At 45.7% G+C, this 23,836-nt stretch overlaps 1 protein-coding gene across 4 annotated transcripts in view; it reads left to right on the forward strand.

Moving 5' to 3' along the window:
* STIM1 (stromal interaction molecule 1) overlaps positions 1 to 23,836 on the forward strand; it is a 190,742-nt gene that overhangs the window by 163,850 nt on the left and 3,056 nt on the right. For 3 of the 4 annotated variants that reach the window (XM_032639351.1, XM_032639354.1, XM_032639352.1), the window contains exons 6-12: positions 5,243 to 5,420; positions 10,965 to 11,142; positions 15,987 to 16,154; positions 16,650 to 16,750; positions 17,029 to 17,264; positions 18,460 to 18,552; positions 20,376 to 20,445. In XM_032639351.1, coding sequence (XP_032495242.1) covers positions 5,243 to 5,420; positions 10,965 to 11,142; positions 15,987 to 16,154; positions 16,650 to 16,750; positions 17,029 to 17,264; positions 18,460 to 18,552; positions 20,376 to 20,445 — 1,024 coding nt within the window. The remainder of the gene's footprint in view (positions 1 to 5,242; positions 5,421 to 10,964; positions 11,143 to 15,986; positions 16,155 to 16,649; positions 16,751 to 17,028; positions 17,265 to 18,459; positions 18,553 to 20,375; positions 20,446 to 23,836) is intronic. The other variant, XM_032639353.1, reaches the window with a different exon arrangement.

Raw genomic sequence — 23,836 nt, forward strand, 5'->3', positions numbered from 1 at the left:
TTGTGATAGAGGAAAAGACGAGACTGTACCTTGTCTTCCTTCCTCAGTGGCTCAGGTAATAGGGAAAAGTCCTCAGTAAGCAGGAGTAGCTGCCTCTCTGGCACAGCTTGCTCTGGTCTCTGTCAGCTCTGTTCTTACCCTCTTTCTCCTTTTTGTTATGTTCCAACTTACCCTTCAAGCCTTCTCTAGGATGCCTTTCCAGCCTCTTCCCTGGCATGCTCAACCCTTCCCTCTTACTTTCCTCTGGGGATTCACAGCCCTTTGTACCTGCTTTTTTGTTTGTTTGTTATTTCAGATTTGCCTTTTTTTTTTTTTGAAGTATAGTTGATTTACAATATCGTGTTAGTTTCAGGTGCACAGCAAAGTAATTGTACCTGCTTTCTGTATAACGATCTGTTTTCCTGTCTGTTACTCTTTAAACTGGAAACTCCTTGAGGGTAGACACAGCTTTGTTCATCTGTCATCAGCACTCAGTGTAAGGCCCAGCAAGGAAGAAGTGCCAGGAGATGAATGCTAGAAGTTACACAGAAGGAAGCTGGGGGAGGTGGGAGAAGAGTCTGGCCCAGCTTAGTTGTGGGGAGAACCGCTCCCTATGTAGTGTCTATGCATAGGTGAGGCAGCTAAGGCAGTTTTTGGCTACAACCAGAAGGGAAGAGGGCCCAGAAATAGTTCTTACAGGTTAAACAGATACCTCAGCACAGAAGGCTGTGTAAATGACAAGAGAAACTCCTAGCACATACATTAGTGTGGGCAGTAGAGCGGTGGAGAGGATAGACTGGGAGAGGGGATTCTAGAAAGTGATAATTATTGGAGGCTCACGTTCTCAGTGCTAACTGGCACCCTGAAAATTCTCACCATCACCCCTGACTGTGTTCACATGTAAGCATCTCATTTGTTTACACCCTCCTCCCTTGCCTCGGGCCTGATTGTGTTAACGGTTGACCTAATTTTGCTAAAATCTGTTGGCAGCACTCAGGCTGGGAATTCTGCCACCCTCTGGCTCCCCAGGTCCTAACCAGCTTCCCCGGGTTCGCTCTGTTCACCTAGCCAGCCACCTCTGCTCTCATGAAACCTCCATGGTTTCTCTGTGGCTGTGTTCCCTGGTGTGAGGTGGACTCTGAGAGCTGAGCTCCAGTCGGGGCTGTGAGGACAGCTTGCCATATTTTTTCTGATCCCAGGAGCTGGTATTTATTTGCCTTCCACGTGCACTTTATATTGTACCTCCCCTTTCCTGCTAAAACCTCCCTTTCTTCTTCCCTTTTTCTCTCCTTTCCACCTTTGCTGAGTACCTGCTCTGGCCAGCCTCTATGCTAAGTATGAGGCTACAGAGATAAGTAAGTCTTGTGCCCTGGTCCTGAGTAACTCACAGATTACCAGAAGGTGACTGCCATGGAAGCTGAAAAACACACAGGGTCGACCTTGAGATAATACATGTTTTTAGCTGTCCAAAGAGTGGGTTGGTCAGGGAATCCTAGGGCAGACCTTGAGATAATACATGTTTTTAGCTGTCCAAAGAGTGGGTTGGTCAGGGAATCCTAGTTCAGAGGATAAGGAATGGGCAGGTCTCTGTGAACTGTGGTAGGCTGGGAAGGTGGTGGGAATTGAAGAATAGGACTGAGATTATGATAGGAAGAAGTACATCACTAATAAGGCATAGACTAGACTCTTAAAAATTCCCTACTTTCCCCTCTTCTTTTTCTGACACAATAGTTTATAGATTCTGTATTTGTCAGGGTTCTCCAGAGAAACAGAACCCATAGGTTATGTATATAGATATATATACGAGGAGATGTATTATGAGAATTGATTCATGCTATTATGGAGGCCAAGAAGCTCCACAATCTTTCCGTCTGCAAGCTGGGACCCCAGGAAAGCCAGTGGTATAATTCAGTCTGAGTCTGAAGGCTGAGAACCAGGGGAGCTGATGCTGTGAGTCCTTGTCTGAGTCTGAAGATTGAGAGCCAGGGGAGCTGATGTAAGAGGGCAGGGGAAGATGGATGTCTCAGCTCAAGCTGAGAGAGCATATTTGCCCTACCTCTGCCTTTTGGTTCTGTTCAGGCCCTTAGTGGCATGTGGACGATTGGATGATGTCCAGTCGCATTAGTGAAGATGACCTTCTTTACTTAGTCTACTGATTCAAATACTAATCTCTTATGAAGACAACTCCACAGACACACCCAGAAATAATGCTTTGCCAGCTATTCAGACATCCCTTAGCCCAGTCAAGGTGACACATAAAGTTAACCATCACAGATTCCCTTAGGACTGTGGGGTTCAGCCCGGGGCCCCACTGAAGGGAACTGACAATTCTCACATCTACTTCTCCAACTCCTACCTCTTCCTCAAATCCCACATCTACATTCTTTATTACCTATGGGATATGCCCATCTAAATGTCTCCAAACACCTCAAAGCACTTTCATTTACAACTATGCATTTGATCTTTTAGTAATTCTGTGATAATGCATTTTACAGTCGAGGAAGCTGAGACCCAGATGGGGGAAATGAATTTCATGACAAATTGGGGCAGAGGCAAGCATAGAACCCAGACTTCCTCATACTAAGTGCAGGATGCTTCCTTTGATGAAACAAAAATTTCTCTACATGAGGCCTTACGTGTAACCTCAAAGGCCTGGTCATTCAGCCTTTGGATCTTCACTGTCCTGATGACAATGCCACAGCCAGCTCCCAGCATGATGTTTCGTGGGAAAACTCAGGCCTTGGAATCCTTAGAGTTGAACTCAGGCTAGATCAGGGGATATAGGCATCTCCATGGTGAGAGATGTTTGCATGTAGTAAAACAGAAACAATACCTGCTGCACGAGTATGAGAAAGTGGGGTGTAGCAGAAAGACCGTGCAGTCAGGCAAATCTAGATTTGAATCCAAGCTCTGTCACTTTTTATGGACTCTGGCAAGTCAGTGCCTCTCTGGAGCCTCAGTTTTCTGGTCTACAGAATGGGAAGACTCTACCTTATAGAATAGTTGTGAGAATTTGAAATGAATATAAATGCCTGTTCCATTTTATATTTTCTCTATTTCCCTTCTTTGCTTATGTGGATTAAAGAGAGGGAGATATCACACTTGAGGCTTGTCAGTGAAGATTCAATCCCACTAATATTTATTGAATACCTTCTGTGTGCTGGTCAGTGCTGTGCTGGGCACTGGCCTACGGACAAGGGATGATCAGTAGGGGCCACAGAGTAAACCAGCTAGATTAGACTTATTTTCTTCCCACCAAGCTTGGTAGCCCACAGGATGTGACAGGCAGTATATTTGAGCTTCAGCTATGCATTTGAAAAGGCAGAGGGATATATGGGATGGATGCTTGTGTATTTAGGTGGAGTCAAAACTGGCTGAAGAGACCCAGGGGGTGACTGATAGAGCCTATCCTTGCCCCTGGTCATTCAGTATTTTTATTTATGCGTTGGATGAGAATATGAAGCTGGGAAAAATAGGATCTTGTTTCAAATCGATCTAGAGAAGGTAGAATAAGGGACTGAATAGAATAGATCCACGCCCAATCTGTATGCCCACCTTAAGAACTTTGAAGTGTTGGAGGTAATAGGGGGAGGGTGCTGGTCGCATGGAGTCTTGTTTGAACAGAGTACCTTTGACTTTGAGTAGGAACGTAAAGGAGATGTTGATGGTGAGAAACCCTGGGAAGCCAAGATGAAAAGTCTTTAATAAACAGGGGAGACAAACAGCACCCCAGCCTTTGGTGGAGGCTGGATAGGAGGCAGGTGTGTTCCAGAAAGGAAAGCAGCTCACTGTGCTGCAGAGATATCCCTTCTTGGGACCTGAAGGATGGGAGAGTGGGGACTTGAGAATGGCTGGAAGTATAGACCTTCCAGGAAGCTAGAGGATGGCCACTAGAGGACCCTCAGTTTTCTCTGTTAGAGTCTGGCATAAACACGTAAAGGACACGGCTACACCCTGGACCTAGTAACTCCCCTCCCTTGGATGGAAATAGAATGTGCTAATCTATCCTTGATCCCACACCATCCCCAGGTCCTATTGCTCAGCATTTCAATGAGGAGCTATGAATATAACCCTTTTTGTCAAACTGGGCCTCAGCTTCATGCAGTGGGATTTCAGCTACATGTGTCTTTTCCTGCTGTCTAGACCCTGCCTCAACTCGGTGGCTCCACTGGATCCTTTTGGATTCCCCTCAGCCCCTTGTCCTTACTGGGCACGGAAATCCCATCAGTCCTGCCTCCCCCTCCCCAACACCAGGTGGCCCACTGTGCACAGGACGTCATTACCTCTTTTCCCTCATCTGGGGCCCCTCTGAGCCATAGCTGCTCTATCTCAAGTGGAGTACAATGCAGGCAGGGCCTACAGGAGCAGCCTCTTTCCCTCCTGGTGTCTCTTTCAGTCTCCTGTGCTGTGGCCGAGAGCCCAGGTCTGGCACACCAGGACCAATCTCAGGCTCCAGGACTGCCCCTCTCCTGGCTGGCTCAGTTCTTGGGACATGGTTTTTACTCTTATCTTCTGATGTTATTCCTTGTCTAGCTTTTCGGTTTTGCTCTGGAGACTGAGCATTGCTTTGAATCCCAGCTGGCGGCCAGGGCCCTCGCACCTCACCAGATTGCTGCCAGGCCTTCCCTGGAGGTATTCTCTCTTCCTGGCACATGTCATGTCTTAATGTGTACCAATCTCTTGATGCTACTCCTGTTCTACCTGGTCTCTGGGCTGAGCCGCAGCCTAGAAATGCTCTCTGTAGATGAGACTTGCAGACCTTTACCTGTTCTGGTCTTTGTACCTTGTACCTAGAATAGCCTCGTAGTCCAGGAGACCCAGCTCCTGCAGTAATCTCAGTCCCACAGCCAGTCCTCAGGCTCCAGTGACATTGCTTGGTACCCTTACCAGCCATCCCCTTCTACCTAGTGTAGCACTGTAGCCTTGCTTACCCTGTAGGGTAGAAGCCACTGCATCTGGGCACATGGGCTCATCGCAGCCCAGAATGGCTGGGATGTATTGAGAAGGCACTAGTTCTCTTCACTGCGTATTAGGAGAGTATGATCCAGTAAGCTTCCTGTATTGCTCTAAGGCCTCTCATCCTTTCTAAACTAGGCCTTGACTTAGTAGAGAAAATGGCACAGAGTGTGGCCAGTGTGTGTCTAAGAAGAGAAACGAATTCCTCCTGAGCGGGAAGGCTTTGTGGAGGAGGAGCTGCAGCAGAGTCTGCAGGGCTAAGTGTGTAGTGGGCACCCTGACTCACTGTGCCCTTCTTCTCTGGCAGTGACCCGCCATAATCACCTCAAGGACTTCATGCTTGTGGTGTCTATCGTTATTGGTGTGGGCGGCTGCTGGTTTGCTTATATCCAGAACCGTTACTCCAAGGAGCACATGAAGAAGATGATGAAGGATCTGGAGGGCTTACACCGAGCTGAGCAGAGTCTGCATGACCTTCAGGAAAGGTAAGGCCCTGTCCCTTCCCCACGGCCCTGGTGCTGCCATCTCTTGGGAGCCTCCAGTTTCCACCTGCGCTGTGGGCCGTCTGGCTCCTGAGACCCTGCCGACGACGTAGAGGCCCAGGCTGTGTCATCCTTCTAAACCTGCATCAGAGCCTAGGTTCCTGCCATTCCATTCGCACAGGCAAGTATTCCTCCCCAGGGCAGAAGCTTATTTCTATCTTTTCTCCCTCGGAGCTTCAGAGGGAGAAGTGTGGAGCTGTCAGAGGTCTTGAGCTTCCCTGGTTGGATGACTAGTTAGGGGTCATTCTATCCTCCGTCCCACCTCTGGACTGCTTCCCTTCCCATAGAAGTAGACATAATTAACTGTTCTTCACTGTTTCCCAAAGAAACCTCACAAATCTGTCTTCCTAATACCTTTCATGCTTTCTTGTACAGCATCTAAATCTCATGAGACTCACTTGTTGTATGACTTTGGGTAAATCCCTTTCCTTTCTAGGACATATTTCCTCATCAGTAATGTAAAGGCATTGAACTAGGAGAATACCAGGGCCTTCTAGCTCTGATAGTCTGGTATTCTGTTTAAATAAAACATGGCTTAGAAACTATTGTAGAAGATCTAGCTGTGAAGAGAAGGTGCCAGTCAGTCAGCCAACCTAAGTATTGGGTTGGCCAAAAGTTTCCTTCGGTTTTTAAAGTAAAAATAAAAGACATATTTTTCATTTTCACCAAGAACTTTATTGAACAGTGTATTCACCGTTTTGTTCCACTAATTTCTGCCATTTTTCAGGCAACTTCATAATTCCATCTCCCCAAAACTTTTTATCTTTTTGAGCAAAGAACCATTCCAGGTGCCTTTTACAGTCTTTCAGGGAATTGAAATTTTTTCCATTAAGAGAATTTTGTAAAGACCGAAATAAATGGAAATCTGAAGGTGCAATATCTGGTGAATACGGTGGGTGAATCAGAACTTCCCAGCCAAGCTGTAACAGTTTTTGCCTGGTCATCAAAGAAACATGCGGTCTTGTGTCATCCTGATAAAAGATTATGCATTTTCTGTTGAATAATTCTAGATGCTTTTCATCGAGTGCTGCTTTCATTTGGTCTAATTGGAAGCAATACTTGTTGGAATTAATCGTTCGGTTTTCCGGAAAAAGCTCGTAATAGAGGACTCCCTTCCAATCCTGCCATATACACAACATCTCCTTCTTTGGATGAAGACCGTTCTTTGGTGTGGTTGGTGGTGGTTCATTTCACTTGCCCCACGATCTCTTCCCTTCCACATTATTGTACGGTATCCGCTTTTCATCGCCCGTCACAATTTGTTTTACAGACAGAACATTTTCGTTACACTTAAGTAGAGAACTGCATGTGGAAATACGGTCAAGAAGGTTTTTTTGCTTAACTTATGTGAAACGCAAACATCAAAGCGATTCACACAACCAAGCTGGTGCAAATGATTTCCTACGTTTGATTTGGATATTTTGAGTATGTTGGCTATCTCCCGCGTGGTATAATGTTGATTATTCTCAATTAATGTCTTGATTTTATTGCTATCAACTTCAACTGGCCTACCTGCCCGTGGAGCATCATCCAGCAAGCACGAAACTTCACAAACCACTTTTGACACGTTCAATCAGTCACAGCACCTTCTCCATACACTGCACAAGTCTTTTTCTGCGTTTCATTTGTGTTTTTATCTTTCTTGAAATAATAAAGCCTAATAAGCTGAAAAATGTTGTTTTTTTCTTCCATCTTCAATATTAAAATGGCTACACAAAAATTCACCAATTTTTTTTTTTTTTTGCGGTACGCGGGCCTCTCACTGTTGTGGCCTCTCCCGTTGCAGAGCACAGGCTCTGGACGCGCAGGCTCAGCGGCCATGGCTCACGGGCCCAGCCGCTCCGCGGCATGTGGGATCTTCCCGGACCGGGGCATGAACCCGTGTCCCCTGCATCGGCAGGCGGACTCTCAACCACTGCGCCACCAGAGAAGCCCCCAAAATTCACCAATTTTGATTTTTTTTAAAAAATGCATGCTGATATGACAGCTGTCACAATACAATCTAACAAAATTGTTTCCAATGAAGTTAAAGACAACTAAGCGCTACTGGAACCATCTTACAGAGAAAAACCAAACGAACTTTTTGGCCAACCCAACACTTCCTGAAGTCTAGGAATCAGGTCTGTGCAGGGAATTGTAAGGAAGTCACTGCTCCTGGGGCCACAAAGCTCACAGTTAAGAAGGAGCAGTGACTCAGTGCCAGCTTATGGGATGAGAGCTTCAAGGACTGGAAGGGCACAGAGGTAGGAGATGAGTGGATTTGGAGTCTGAGGAGGTGGCCTTGAAAGACGGGTAGGAAAGATGTAACCTGGTAGTTCTGGTTGAATGTATAGAGTGAGACCAGATCCCTGGCACCTACAGGCTCACATGGAGAAATTTAGCAGGATGCAAAAGGCAATAGAGAGTCAATGTAGGTATTTGGCTTTTTTGCTTTGTTTTGGTTTTGAGAAAAGGAGAAGCCTACTTCAGGACTGTCTTTTAGAAAATTATTCCAACAGCCTAGGGGCTCCAGTTGGGAAGTCTTTGCAGGAATCCATGTAAAAAGGAATGAAGAAGTCTGGCTCTTTTCTGTTATTTTAAAATGATAGATGTAATTTTCTTTGGAGGGTTGGGGAAAGGATTTCTTAAGAGCTAGGTATTGTTAAGTACTTAAATGTATTATTGTTTTTAATCACCACAACCCTGTTAGGTAGGTATTGTTATCCCAATTTTCAAGTTGAAGAAATGAAGCCTCAGAGAGGGTGAGTGTCAGTAAGTAGTAAGCTAGGAATTTCGACACCCACAGGGTGCTGCCTCAATAAAGGCAGCCTTAGCAGATTCATTTCCATGGGCTGGACTTTTAGGAGGCAAGAGGAGTTTTATCTTTGAGCCGATTCCTGGCTACTTTGCTGGACCCCCTTGTTCCTGGGCCCTTTTCCAAACGGGGGCTAAATGCTGCTATGTGGGCAGTCCCCGTTCTTCATTTGTCTGAAAAACATGTACTGTTTTCATTCCAAAGGCAAAGAATCTAGGCAGGAGACATTCCAAGTTTGGGGATAAAACTAAGCTCCCAGCCCTCCCTGCTCCGCACGGCCTCCAGAGCTAAATGACCACTGCGGCACTTGGAGAAACAAATGCACACACTCCCCAAAGACAGGCTTGCACCTGTGCACACACATATCCTCCTCTGACAGTGTCCAGAGCCCATATGCCTCCTTGTCCCTCCTCACTTCGGCAGGCCTACACTGTCAGCCACCAAAGAGCTTTTTTACAGAGTTCCTGATATTTTGGGTGAATAAATGTAATGCTACATGTGCATTCCAGTTAGGATTTCATTGGGTTTCAAGATAATTCTTTGAGGCAGGCAGGAATTTTGATTCCCATTTACAAAGGAAGAAACAGGCCTAGTCCAGGGAACAGACTTGTCCATAGTCATACAGCTGCTTAGAGCCAGGGCTTGCAGTCAGGCTGCCTGATTTTCTTGCTTGTAATGGTACCTGACTGCTGCCTTCAGGATACTCAGTTTTCTGTGGAGGAGATGGAGTGAGACAAGACTTGATTGTATATTTATTTTCTCATTTCTGTACCCAGTGGTATTTATTGATCTTCATCTCTATTAGATGCTGTTAGGATTATGAAAGTGGGTCAGTTTTGATTCTACTTTAAAGGAGCTCCCTATTGTATGGAGAAGACAGGCATATCACAGGCTTTTTAGAAGAGGCTGCTTCCGGAGAGGATAATATTTCAGTGAAGAATCGAATCCCTAGTGGTGTAATTTCAAGCAGTGGGGTCATGGAAGAATACAATACAGGAGGACATTCAGCAAGGGGAAGGGGATGGGGCTGGAAATGGCGCCTCTGATTTGTTTTTAGCTGTGCATGTAGCGCCACCTGCTGTATACCTTAAGGAGGTTCAACTCCCTTTCACTCCAGGAACAAAGTAGATAGAAGGCTGCAGTTTGTCAGCGGGAAGCTTGCAGCCTAGACATTTTTCCTCTTCCCTCCTTACTTGTCACCACATCTTTTGAGGCTTCAGTCACTGACACATCTGAACTTGGGATTATTTAGAGGCTGAGTTCTGTTTCTGCCTCTTCTGTTTCACCTTCTTAATTAACTCAGTGGTCAGTACTCTTCTCTGTGGGCCCTACTTGTTCTGTAGCCTATCCTTCCTCTTCCGTACCTCAGGTCTAAAGCCATATATCACTTGTCTTCTTCCTCATCCTTTCCCCCTCTTATCCTGGTTCCCCGGTAACTTGGTGGTTCCTACTAAGATCGGAAGACCTGACAGTGGCTAAGTCCTTTCCCTCTTCCAGAGGGACTAGCCAACTGTTACTCTTTCTTCTGGGTCTAGTCCCAGGCCTCACCTTCCCTGACTCCTTTCAGGCAGAGTTGATCACCCCATCCCTGGGGCCTACCCAACACCTTGTATATCTCTCTATCATAGAACTTATCACACTGTGTGCACCTATCTGTTTACTTGTTTATATTGGACTAGATTATGAGTACCTCAGCAGCAGAGACAGTTTTCTCACTCATTTCATTATATCTAGGGCTCAGCACAGGGCTTGGCATTTAGTAGATGCCTTAAAGTACTTGGTGAATGAATGGATGGATGAATGAATGAACATAGATATATGGCAGAAAGAAGGGAGGAAGGAAGGAAGCTTGTTGGATGGATGAAAGGTTTTGTCAGTAAACAGAGGGAATGTGTGGGTGGGTACAAAGGCATATTTTCATTATAACTGATGCCCTTGAGATCTTACCCACCATGGAAGATACTTAGGAAGGGAACTCAGGGCTGGGGGCAGCAGGGGCTCTCCCAAATCCTGTCTAGCCCCTTTGGCATAAATTTCATTTTTCGGTGCTTCTGGGAACAGGTACTCAGGAGGCCAAGAGGTACAGCTCAATAGTTCCTCTCTCATCTTCCTTAAATCCCCCCACTACCACCACCCCCGTCACATCTCACCATCAGGCTTTCTCTGGGTCTTTGGTCTAGCTTGCAGGGTGTTCTACATTTATTGCACCTTCCAGATACCTTGGTATAAGGGTAGTAACTGTGGGATTTGAAGACATACAGATTGGAATTCTAGTCTCAGTTCTACATGCAGTTAATTCCCGTCTCTAAGCCTTCATGTCCGTATCTGTCCCAGGCTTATAATGATACAATATATCATTATCTGCAGGGAGAACAAATGTGAAATACCTTGTAAATTAGTAGTTGTTACGATCTGAGTATGTGAGACACCTTAGAAGGAAGGATTCAGGTACCCAGGAACCTAGCTTCACAGCCTTTATTACTGGCAGCAGATTGATGGCCCACGTAAGAATTATGGTAGTGACCGTGGTTTCTGTTGGCCCTGAGCTACCTCAGAGCCAGGCAGGCAGCAGAGTAGGGAGAATATGTTCAGAGTGCTGGAGCCCTCATTTTCCTCTTGGATGCCATGCCTCGTGGCATGTTGGCTGGCGCCCGCTTGCCTGGCCTTCTCCAGCTCCCCGCATCACCCCCCAGGCTGCACAAAGCCCAGGAGGAGCACCGCACAGTGGAAGTGGAGAAGGTACACCTGGAGAAGAAGCTGCGTGATGAGATCAGCCTTGCCAAGCAGGAAGCCCAGCGGCTGAAGGAGCTGCGGGAGGGTACTGAGAATGAACGGAGCCGCCAAAAATATGCTGAGGAGGAGTTGGAGCAGGTAGGGGAAATCTGCGAATTCTTGGACACCCCAAGGGGGTGGGGTAAAAGGGCAGGGGCCAAAGGTCTGGCTAAGAGTAGTGGGAAAGTTGCAAAAAATGGTCACTGCAGTTGTCAAAGAACAGTGAATAACAGGTGGTAACAGTTATTTTGTTCCTTTTTAATTGAGGTATTTACATAAAGTATACAAATCATAAGTATACAGCTGGCACACTTTTACATATGCATGTACTTGTGTAACCACCATCCAGATCAAGATACAGACTCTCTTAAGCACTCAGAAGGCTCACTTTTGCCTCCCCTTTCTCCCTGTCAATATTCCACCCAAAAGGTAACTACAGTCTTAATCTCTAAACCAGATTAGCTTCATGTGCTTTTGAACGTCATCTAAATAGCATTATACGGTATGTATTCTTTTGTGTTTGGTTTCTTTCACTTAACATTGTGTCTGTGAGAGTCATCCATGTTTCATGTAGTGATAACTGATTTATTTCCATTGCTGAGTGTTAATCCATTGTATGAATATACTGTAAATTATTTATCCATTCTCCTGTTGATAGACTTTTGGGTTGTTTGAAGATTTTTTTTTTTTTGCAGTTTATCAATAACATTGTTTATGAACCTCCTTGGTGGGCATCACTTATTTCTGTTGGATATGCAGTAGGTCATTTATATATTTAACTTTATCAGAAACTGACAATTTTCCAAAATGGTTGTACCAATCTATACTGCCACCAGCAATAGTGTGAGAGTTCTAGTTGAGCTACAACCTTGGTATTTTTAGGCATTTTCATTTCATACATTCTGATATGGATGTAATGGTATCTCATGGTGATTTTAATTTTAATTTTCCTATTGACCAATAATACTGAATACCTTTCCATAAGTTTATTGACCACTTTATTTGGGAATCTCTTCTAATTTAAAAAATTGGGTTGTATTTTTTCTTAATTGATTTGTAAGAGTTTTAAAATATATTCTGGATGTAAGTGTTCTTGTCTATATATATACATACATATTGCAAATATTTTCTCCCAGACTGGCTTGCTTTTTTGCTCTCTTAATATTGTCTTTTAATGAACAGACATTCTTGACTTTAATGAAGACCAATTACTCAATCTTTTTTTTTTTTTAAATGGTTGATGCTTTTTGTGGCCTGTTTAAGAAATCTTTCCCTAACTCCAAGATATTTTCCTCTAGAAGCTTGTTTTACTTTTCACATTTAGGGATATGGCTTATTTCAAACTAATTTTTGTGTATAAGATGGGATAGGAGATCAAGGTTTTTTCCCAGGTAGATACGCTGTTCTATGGTCTATATGTCTGTCCTTATCCCACATTGTCTTACAACAAGTCTTGATATCTGGCAGTGTTAGGTTCTCCAGCTTTGTCCTCCTGCCAGATGGCCTTGGCTATTCTAGGTTCTTTGCCTTTCCATGTTGGCTTGTCATTCCGTTACAGTGTGCTCTGCTGGGATTGTTATTTGTTTTTACATTGAATCTATAGATTAATGTGGGGGGAAACTGACACTTTAACCAAATAATTATTCTAATTCATGAGCATTGGTTATCCTGTCACCTATTTAGGTCTCTAAAAATTTCTCTCAACAATGTTTTGTAGTTTTCAGTGTAGAAGTCTTGCACTTAAATTTTTTTTTAACTTGTTCTTATTTTTCTAGCTGCTTGAGATGGAAGAATAGGTTATAGATTTTAAAGCTTTAATCTTTTCTAATACATGCATTTAGAGCTATAAATTCCCATTTCAGCACTGCTTTAGCTGCATTTACTAAGTTTTGATATTTCATATTTTCATTATCATTCACTTCAAATATTTTCTAATTTCCATTGTGATTTCTTATTTGGCCTGTGGTTATTTAGAAGTGTGTTGCCTAATTTTCAAACACTTGGGTACTTTCCTATTTATCTTTCTCATTGATTTCCAGTTTAATTTTGCTGTGGTCAAATACTGTGTGCCATAGGGTTTTAGTCCTTTCAAATGTGCTGAGACTTGGTTGATGTAAACAGACTACACAAAACGATTGAAAGGCAAAGTGTCAGACTGCATAAAAAACAAAACCCAACTATATGCTGTTTACAAGAGGCAAGCTTTAGAAATAAGGATACAAGATGGTTAAAAGTAAAAGGATGAGAAGACTAGGATAAACACTAAGCAAAATAAAGCAGCTGCAGCTATATTAATATCAGACAAAGTAGACTTTAGAGAAAGAAGTATTACTAGAGACAAAAATGGACATTTCACTTATGATATGTGTGAATTAAACAGTAATATATAACAACCCTTAATTTGGTACACCTAATAATATAGTTAAAATACATATGTAAAGCAAAAGTTAAGAAAACTAAAAGGACAAATTCATAATCAAAGTTAGAGATTTGAGCATCTATCTCTCAGTAATAAGCAGCCAAAAATATCAGTAAGGATATAAAAAATTTAAACATGGTTAATCAATTTCACCTCATTGATGTATATAGAGCATTTTACCCAACAACTGCAGAATACACATTCTCTGTAGTGTGTATTATGCTTAGTTCTGTTCTTTATTTCTCTCTGTGCTTTGGTTTGGTTATTTTATATTGATCTGTCTTTGAGTTCCCTAATCCTGTGTTCTGCCGAGAATTGTGCTATTTAGCCCATCCAGTGGAATCCTACTCTCGGATAATGTATTTTTCTAGAATGCCCTTTCATAGGGCATTTTCTAGAATGCTCTTTTATAGGTTCTCATTCCCTGTCCAGAGTCTCCATGTTTTCATGTTTCCTGTCCATCTTTTCCCATATTTTCTTTAACATTTCAATCATAGTTGTTTTAAAGTCCTTGACTGGTAACTCTTAACATCTGGATCATTTATGGGACTGCTTATTTTTTCTCTTGGTTATTGCTTATATTTTCCTGCCTCTTCTCATGTCTAGTAATTTATTTTTATTAAATGCTGGACAGTGTGCATAAAAAATAATAGAGGCTGCAGGTGATTTTTAATCTTCCATCAGATATAGTGTTCTGTTAGGTATGTTGGGTGAGGCTCTGATTACCTCAAGCCAATGAGAGACTGACATATGTTGGAACTGGGTTGTAGTTTAATAAGACTTGGTCTAAGGCTCATTTGTCCCAGTTTCTCAGGTATGCCCCTTCCTGACTTGTTATTCAGATCTGGTGGACTTCTTTCTCCTCAGCCCTGAAAGGCTATGAGAGATTCATTTCTGCCCCTTGGAGGGTTTTTTTTTGCGGTACGCGGGCCTCTCACTGTTGTGGCCTCTCCCGTTGTGGGGCACAGGCTCCAGACGCGCAGGCTCAGCGGCCATGGCTCACGGGCCCAGCCGCTCCACGGCATGTGGGATCTTCCTGGACCGGGGCACGAACCCGTGTCCCTTGCATCGGCAGGCGGACTCTCAACCACTGCGCCACCAGGGAAGCCCTCCTTGGAGGTTTTTAAGTTAGCGCTTTATCCTCCTGTTCCTCATAGCTTCAAAGTTTTGCAGCTACATCAAACTGCTTTTAATGTAGAACTTGATCCTACACTTCCAGACTCGGTGTATCAGCCTCTAAGGTATCTGTTCCTCATTTTAAATCTATAAAGCCAGGAGTGGGCCATTTTATAGTTTCCTTTTCAAGGAGCAAAAACCAATTGATGCTTCATCTTGTCATTGGCTTTCAGAGGAATGAAGGTGTTCTGTCCTTAGCTAAGGCCCTCCCGGTCTATATTAGGCTCAGGGGAGGACCTCAGGCCTGCTATGGGATACTTCCCCAGTGGCTGAAGTTGGGCATGAGACTGCTCTCAATCTCTTTTCTCTGGGATTCTGACCAGCTAAAAGTCAGTGTTCAGATGGGGGAGTTGGGGATCATTTATACTGGTAGGCTGGGTGAGATAGAAGGAATTCAGTGAATATAATGGATTCTGTATATACTCTCAGATTCATGCTTAAGTGCTTTGTGACCATCTGCTTCATTTTATGCTCCTTGCTGAGAAGTCAGTGAGGAGATGTCTGCTTACACATTGGTCCTTCCGTATCTTGGCCTCTGTTGGCAGTGCCCATGTTAGGTATAAGCTTGCTTGTTGTTTTCTTGCCTTGTAGAGAGTGCCCATTACAGCCTACCCACCCATCTCAATGGGAGAATCACAGATAAAGTCTCTGGGCTGGAGGACTTTGGAGAGTATTCAGGCCAATCCCCTTCTGGATCAGCAATCATTTTGAAGGTCTTTCAGACATGAGCTCTTTACATACCTCTCATGACAGGGAGCTCATGCTCTCCTGAGATCACCCCTTTGCTTACACTTTGGATTTGCATGAGAGAAAGCCTTACACTGATTGAGGTCTGCTTTAGGAAACACATGGTCACACAGCCAGTTGAGTGACAGACCAGGGACCAGATCATATTTCCAGACTCCCAACCAAATGCTTTTCCTGCCACATTGTGATGTCATGAGTCCAGGAACAGACCCAACTGTCAGAAAGAAGAGGATTTATTGAGATAGCTTGTACCTTATGAGAGCAGGGAAGATTGCTGAGATTGGCTATATGATGAGGAGAGGCAACCAGTATGTGAGAATAGATTGCTCTACTCTGGCAGCAAAAATAAATAAATAAATAAATAAATCTCCATTTGAGTTCTGGTTGACACTACTGACTGTGTGACCTTGAGGAGGTTACTTTCCTTCTCCAAGCTTGGTTTCTTGTATGTAAAATACAGAGAATAATCCTTGCCCCTTCTCCCTCTTGGGAGAGTTTTGAAGCTTAGGTGAGATAGAAGAAAAGAACTCTGAAGTATCATACAGAGGCATTGGAGAGGGTCTTGGTAGTAGTAAGGACTCACATCCTCTTGGCTACACAGGTCCGGGAGGCCTTGAGGAAAGCAGAGAAGGAGCTGGAATCACATAGCTCATGGTATGCTCCAGAGGCCCTTCAGAAGTGGCTGCAGCTGACACATGAGGTGGAGGTACAGTACTACAACATCAAGAAGCAAAATGCCGAGAAGCAGCTGCTGGTGGCCAAGGAGGGGGTGAGACCCGCCTTCCTGCTGCCCTCTTCTCTCCCCCCGCCCTCCTTTCACCTGCCTTTCTTCCTCCTCTCTGCCTCTCTATATCCCTCCTGTTGGACACAGAGACATCCTGGTGTTGGGTTTTGTTTCTTTTCCTGATAATACAGTTTCTAATAATGTCTTCAGGCTTCTGGAGGAGGGAATGAGGGTGTGGGGCTACTCCCACCTGCCTTTTGGGAAAGATGAAGCAAGTGGAGGCAGGTAGAGGGAAGTCTCTGCTGGCCCCAGACTGACATGGGGCCAGGATCCCTTTGCTTGTCTCATTGCCTCTATTTTCTTTCTTCCCCTACGCTTTTCTCTCCTGTTGCCTTCTGTTTTCTTTTCCCTTCTTGTCTTCCTTCTTCTTGTGCAGCCTAAGCTGTGCTAGGAGGAGGGGGAACCAGACACAGAATAGCATTTCTCATTTCTCCAGTCTCTATCCCTGCTCTTTTTAAGCTGAGGGCCTCATCTTTGCAGGCTGAGAAGATAAAAAAGAAGAGAAACACACTCTTTGGCACCTTCCACGTGGCCCACAGCTCTTCCCTGGATGATGTGGATCACAAAATCTTAACAGCTAAGTAAGTAGCACCTGTTGCCCAGCTCTGGCGATGTCCATCCCATCCTCAGAGTTGGAGGTTGTCCAGGGCCTCCAGTCCTAACTCTGCTTCTTCACTGGTAGAGGTACAGCTCTGGTCTCGTGCCGCAGCCCTTGGCTATTTCCCACCTTGCTCTTAAGTTTATGATTTAATTGTGTTTCTTATTTACACATATCCCCCCAACTTGCTCCTCTGAGAAGAAGCCTCACTTCTGTTGGGGCTCACACCCATGCCTGCCATTTCCTTTCATCCCTCTTCAGGCAAGCTCTGAGCGAGGTGACGGCAGCACTGCGGGAACGCCTGCACCGCTGGCAACAGATTGAGATCCTCTGTGGCTTCCAGATTGTCAATAACCCTGGTGTCCACTCACTGGTGGCTGCCCTCAACATAGATCCCAGCTGGATGGGTAGTACGCGCCCCAACCCTACCCACTTCATCATGACTGACGATGTGGATGACATGGATGAGGAGATTGTGTCACCCTTGTCCATGCAGTGTAGGTGACCTCTTGGGTGGGGAAGAGGGAAGGAGCCTTTGATGTGCAGATTGAGAAGTTGGCTTCTGCTGTGCTTAAGCAACTTATGGGGCAGAAACCAAGATGGTTTAACTCATGACCTTGGTTAATAAAGCATAATCCGCATCAAGATACCCCTTTATAATTGTCCTTTCGGTGGTTTTCCCTTGCTATATATTCTGTTTACCCTATGGGTCTGTTGTGTTAAGTGTGTCTCCCTTCACTCTTTGTGTTTTTTTTAATCCCTTTATTCTCCTTCCCCCCGATCTATCTTTATAAAAATACTCTCCTTTAGTGGTTCATAATATAAAAATGGTATTCATTTTGACTACTTATTGCTTTAATTGGTTTTAATTTTATATTCCTTACTTTTAATTGCTAAAGTAGTTGAATGGAATGATGTCTCTTTCTTTTTGTTTTTTCGTGTGAGGCCCCAGGAAGCAATAGTCCCTTACGGTAAAAGAGCCCTAAATCCTCCAAGCCAGAAAGACATTCTTGTCCAGGAGGGATCTCCTGCACAAGCATGTCTGTCTTTCCACCTGAACTCTCAGCCATCCCCACCCTCTGTCCTGGGTCTTCCCTCTTCCTTTTCTCCCCTGCGAGTGGTAAGAGCTGAGTAGAGCAGAATTGAAGGAGACAGCACTCTGTGGGAGTTCTTCAGTGAAGGAAGGGACATACCCCTTACTGACCCTGTTGAATTTTTCTCTGGATCAGAGGCTATTTTAGATAAATAGGATAGACTTTTATGGAAAAGCTCTAGTGCTGGGCCCATATCCCATGAGTGCAGAGGGGATGGCAGAAAGCTGGGCTGGGTTAGGGGCTCACTTTCAGAAAGTCAGATTCTTTAATCAGGCTGGATTCCAGCTCCAGACAGGATTTATTTGTAAGTTTCTTCAACGATAGTTTGCCTCTGGGTAAGCCTCTTCTTTCCCTGGGCTGTTAACTTGGCAGGGCTTTAGTCAGAGGCCCAGCAAGGTTAGGATCCCTAGCAGGTAGAGCTTGATCTTGATGTGTTGATTTAAAGGCTCCCATGTTCTCCGGGTTGGGAGGGACCTTCATTAGCTCTGAGCCACCCACCCCTTGCCCCCTGGCCCTTCCCTTATCCCATTGAGGGGCAGGGTGAAGCCCTCTGTAAATCAGATTCTCTTCTCCTTTTGGCCTGGCTGTTGGACCCTAGATGCTGCCTGGCTGATGGGGCGTAGGTTCAGTGACCGCTCTCTCTGCTCAGCATCCGCCGGCTCGGATGATCAGTCCCTCTGGAAATACCCGGGTTTGAGGAGCCCCTTTGGGGCTTTTGTTTTTCCAACTTTTGGGGCTAAACCAACACTCCTATCCCATGGGCCCCTTCTCCTGCCTGCATCCCTCCCCTGCCTGCTCTGCTATTCCCTCACCACGGTCCCTACTAACTTCAGGGAAGGGTTCGGAGGTGAGAAGAATCAGCCTGCTCAGCTGAGTGCTTGAGAGAGAACAGCCATGGTGATGGGAGGCTTAGGCTTCTCCTTTCAGCCCAGCTAGACAGATGTCCTGGCGGCCCTTCATCTAGCTGGGCTGAGATGAAAGAGGGAAGGAAAGATCCTCTTCCTCTTTTCTCCTTCTGTTTTCCCCTTCTGTCTCTCTTTCCTCGTCCCTATTCCATGCCTCCTCTTCCCCTTAAGCCTCCCTTTCATGTCTCGAAAGCCACCAGCCATAGAAGCCCTGGCTCCCTAGCTCTCCATCACCATGGAACTGTGCTCTCTTCCTGGTGGCCCTTCCAAGGCTTCTGCCATCCATGTAACCGTGTCCTTTCTCCCATCTTTAGGGAGAAGGCAAGGAGGCCCATATATCAGGGTAGAGGAGAAAAAAAACAAAGGTGTGAATTCTGTTTTCAACTGGAGCTGGGAGTGAGCCCAAGAGGGATGTTCTAGCACATCTCTAAGTTATCTGGTACCCACATACCCCTTCTCTGGGCATGGTGGCCCTCATCTTCCAAGAGCCTGATCTGCAGCATTGATCCAAGAGCTGGTTCTTTGTTGGGTACATGCTTATTAGAAGAAATTTGGATAGTAAAAAGAGTAAATATGGGCATAAAAAGGTACCTGTAATCCCATCATATTGAGTACCTTCTCTTTCAGTCTTTTGTCTGTGAATTTTTAAATAATTTTTTTATGTGGTCAAGATAATGATAACCACTACCATTTATTGAGTGCCATGAACTGTGTCAGGTACTTTAAAAATATTATCTTGAAGCCTCAGGACAACCCTGAAGGATTTTGTAAATTAGGAATTAAAATAGGGAAGTAAGTTACTCAAGGTCACAGCTAGAAACAGAAAGGCCTTGTTTCAAATTCCTGTCTTTTTTATTCTATAGCTCAAGGTATTCCTTTTACATGAAATTTGGTATCCTTTTGTTTTTCCTGAGCATTTTAATAGACATTTTTCTATGTTTTAAAAATCTTCTCATAAGCAGCTTTTTTTTTTTTTGGCTGCGCAGTGCGGCTTGCAGAATCTTAGTTCCCCAACCAGGGATCGAACCCAGGGCCTGGCAGTGAAAGCGCTGAGTCCTAACCACTGGACCGCCAGGGAATTCCCATAAGCATCATGTTTAATAGCTGTGTAACCTTCCAGCAGTTGGATGTGTTATCATCTTCCTGTTGTTCCACCTTTATTTTTACTTTCATACAATTATTAATAATGATGTGATGAGCATGTTTGTGTATAAATCCTTGTCTGAGTTGTGAATTATTTCCTGAGTTTGGCTTTCTAAAAAGGCTGGTTCTTAGTGCCCTCCCGGACCTTGTCCCAAACCCCTATCCTACCCCGTCCTGCCTGTGCCCTCCCACTAGCTGCCTTACCGTCTCCCTTCATAGTAATGTTGGCCCTAGGTCTGCTTCCATTGGAATTGCCATTAAAACTGACCTGGGTACCTCATCTTCAACTTCCCCTTCCTTTTAGGACCCCTGGTGGGAGGTTTCGGGGAGGAGGCACCCCATTCTCCAGATTGGCCACTGAAGGCCCAGAGTGGTCTCCAGTAAGCATTTCTCCATGGGCAAACCTGCTTCCCACCAGCCCAAAGTAGGCTGGGCCTTCCTCACACTTTCTTCACTCTCCTTGCAGCCCCCAGCCTGCAGAGCAGCAGCGTCCGGCAGCGCCTGACGGAACCACAGCATGGCCTGGGATCTCAGAGGTTGGTAGAGGGCGAGGCTGGCCGCTTCTTGACAAGCCGGGTCTCTCTGCGGCGAATGCGCAGCCTTTCATCTGGACAGTCTTTCAGTTCTGAAGGCCTCGGGACCAGCGCTCCATCTGCCTCTGCTTCTTCTTCCTGCTCCTCTACCACCACCACCACTGCCACCACCTCCAGCACCATCACCACCACCACCACCTCCATCACCACCGTCCACATCCACCCTGTTTATTACCACCACAGCACTTCCTATTTCCTCCAGATGGAGCCCTACCCTGACCCACCCCCTTCTGACAGCACCGCTGTGATGCCTTGGCATTCAGAGACCTTGGGGTACCAGCTGTCTCTCTTCTCTTTCCTTTCTCCCTTCCTTGCCCCTCTGCTGCCTTTACCTTGGCCTTTGCCTGCTGGCTGCTGCTTGGTCAGCTGCGGGGTGTGTGTGTGCGGTGGGGCACTTCTCCTTGTCCTATCCTTTCCCAGCCTGCGAATCCTCCTTAAGGTCAGACTAACTCCCTAAGGCTTTCTTCCCTTCTCTGTTTGGGGTTTGCTGACTCTAAAAATGAGTAACAACCCCGCTCCCTCACGGTCCTATAGCACCTTGGCCTAAACTTTCACATCTGTTATCTCAATGGAGTCCTCACTTCCTTCACTCCCTCAACGAACATTTATTGATACCTACTCTGCCAGGCTCTGCTGGGCATGGGGATTCGTAGATGATAAGATACAATCCCAGCCATCAAGAATTGCAGTCTGGTCTGGGAGAGGTACATAAATGATTCTGGAACAGTTTGATAAGTGCTAAGGGGGTGTTGAAGAAGGAATGGCTAACAGTGTGAACCCGGGTGGAATGCTTCACAAGAGAGATGACATTTGTGCTGGCACCCTGTGTGCAGGCAAAGGAGAAAGTGTATTCTAGGCAGAGGAAACACATGCACAGGCATAGAGTTTCAAGAGAATCTGATCTACGTGTGGTTAGAACATTGGCTATGTGTTGGTGGGAAGGGGTAGCAGATGAGGCTAGAATGATGAGGGGTTCTGAAAGGACACGGGCTTTGGCCATTACCCTTTAGGAGATGGAGAACTGCAAAGGGGTTTTTAGAAGAAAGTGAATTGGTCATATTTGCATTTTAGAAATAACATTTTAGTGGCCTGTATAAAGGAAACAATGGGGAGACTACAGGAATTTGGAAGTCATTGCAGTAGGCCATCAGGGGAGGTAACAAGGTCTTGGTATAGAAACAAGAGGATTAATTTGGTAACTGGCTTTGAGGGGTGGAGGAGAGGAAGGAGTGTAGGATGATGCCCAGGTTTCTAGCTTGGGTGACTGAATGGATGTAGTACCCTTCATGGAATTACTCTTCAGAAGCGGGGGAAACAGATTTAGGGGTTTTGGACAAGCGAGGTTTATAGGTCGGGCCGGCATTAAAAACACTCACGTCTGAGAAGGAAGTTAAGGTTCTGAAAGGTTAAGTAATTTTCCCCAGGTCCCAAAGCTAATTAGGAGCAGAACACAGACTAGGACTTGGCTTTCCATTCCAGGACACTCTGTCGGATATTTTTGTCCTTTCACAAGGTCTCAGTAAGTGAACTGTATCAGAACTGGTGAAAGGCTTTCTCCCACAGCCTGGTGTGGCAGCTGCAGGGACTTTCCCTGCTAATAACTCAAGGTGATAGGCTAGGGTCAGATATAGTAGCCTTGACCTCACCTGAACAAGCTTAGAGGACCCTCAGGAAGTCCCTCTCCTCTGGAAGGACCGCTCATCTCTGAAGCTGTGGCCACGGCTCAATCCTGGCCTCTGGGTTGCAGCCGCCTTACCCTGTTGCTTCCTTTTGGTCCTGCCTCACCCTGGATGCCAGTCTCTCTAGCTCTGCCTCTCGAACCTCTGGATAATTATCCTTGAAGCCTGTTCCTTTCTCTTTCACAAAAGGACAGAATTTACTAGAAGCAGAGCTACTCATCTTCATCCTCACCCTCATCTTCATCTAAAAGCCTAGGCAGGGAGACTGCCCTTCCCAGTACAGATGGAGAGGACTGAAGTGGGTTGGGGGGCACTAGAGGATGCTGTGAATCTCATGCTCCAAGGCCCAGGCTGAGGGCAGTGGGGAGGGAGGGTGGGGAAGTACATGCCTCTGCCTGGCCTGTTCACTACTGAATTTTCTTTTGCACCATGCACCAGAGGATCATCTCTAAAGGCAAACAGGCTCTCTAGTAAGGTTAGTAGCTTGGAGTGGGAGCCCAAGGCAGCCCAGCCTTTGGGGAGGGACACCCCTGACCTGAATTGTCTCAAAGACTCAGGGAGGGAAGGTGAGCTTGCCTCAATGGGCCTTTCCCCTCCTATATCCACCCAGGCTTCCTCCCACGTTCTTTTCTTGCTTTGGAAGCCTCAGCTTTCGTTGATGATGGAGGCACAGAGGGATGGGAATCATGACCAAATGGGGCAATGGGGCAGTGGGCCAGGAGGAGTGAGTCTGGGTAGACCCCAACCTCTTGACCTCTCGTCCTTCCTTGGTATTAGAAAGGTGGGCTCTTAGGATCCTCACCTCCTCAGCCTAGAGGGCCCCTCATCCCGGTGTGGCTGCCCCCCAGAATTTCCTTGGCACCATGCTCAGTGGTTCACACCTGTGTGGAAAAGGCAGGATACGGAGAGGGTCATCTTGGGACTTAGAGAAACAAGGACACATTTAGATAGAAGCAAGGACACCATCAGAAATATGAAAGCAAATATGAGACCGTTCATAAACACTAGAGTATGTGGCTGAAACAGTATTTGGAATGGGAGTTGGAGCTGGGATTGTTCTCTGCTATCCCCTGTCTTCAGCAAGGTACTGGCCCACAGCGTGGCTGCTTAAGTTAATTGTTTCCTGCTGAGAATTAAACCTATAATAACTATTAGTCAACCTCCTGCTTTTGCCTGTTTTTGGAGCCTGGTGCCCTCCCTAAGTTTTCCACCCACAGCCTCCTTCTTTCCGGGTCCTGCTGTGCTCTCCTCTCCCACTCATGACCCTTTCCCTTTGGTTTCCTGACTTGGATGTTTAAACATTTCCCTTAGCCCTCTCCTCTGCCTCTGCCATGGGTTCTCAGGCCTCTGGGAAAGGAGAAGGAGGGTTACGGGATTGGCAGGGGACTCCCATATCTACCCTCTTGTCTATAGAGGCAGGAGGTGTGGCGTCCAGAATTAGTTCATGGTCTTCTTAGGAACAGCCAGCCCCTTAAAGGGTCTCGACTATCCTGGACTGCCTCTGTGTGTGCATGTCCAGTGTGCAGTGCCGTGTCCCCGTAGCTCAGCCTTGCAAAGAAACCTCTTGTGACTGGCCCACGGAAGGGTCTTCCTGCTTGACTGGCCTCATCATCTTCATTCCCACAATACTTTCTACATTTTCAAGTGCTTTGCCA

Source organism: Phocoena sinus, chromosome 8 (genome assembly GCF_008692025.1).
Source record: "Phocoena sinus isolate mPhoSin1 chromosome 8, mPhoSin1.pri, whole genome shotgun sequence".
Lineage (NCBI taxonomy): Eukaryota > Metazoa > Chordata > Mammalia > Artiodactyla > Phocoenidae > Phocoena > Phocoena sinus.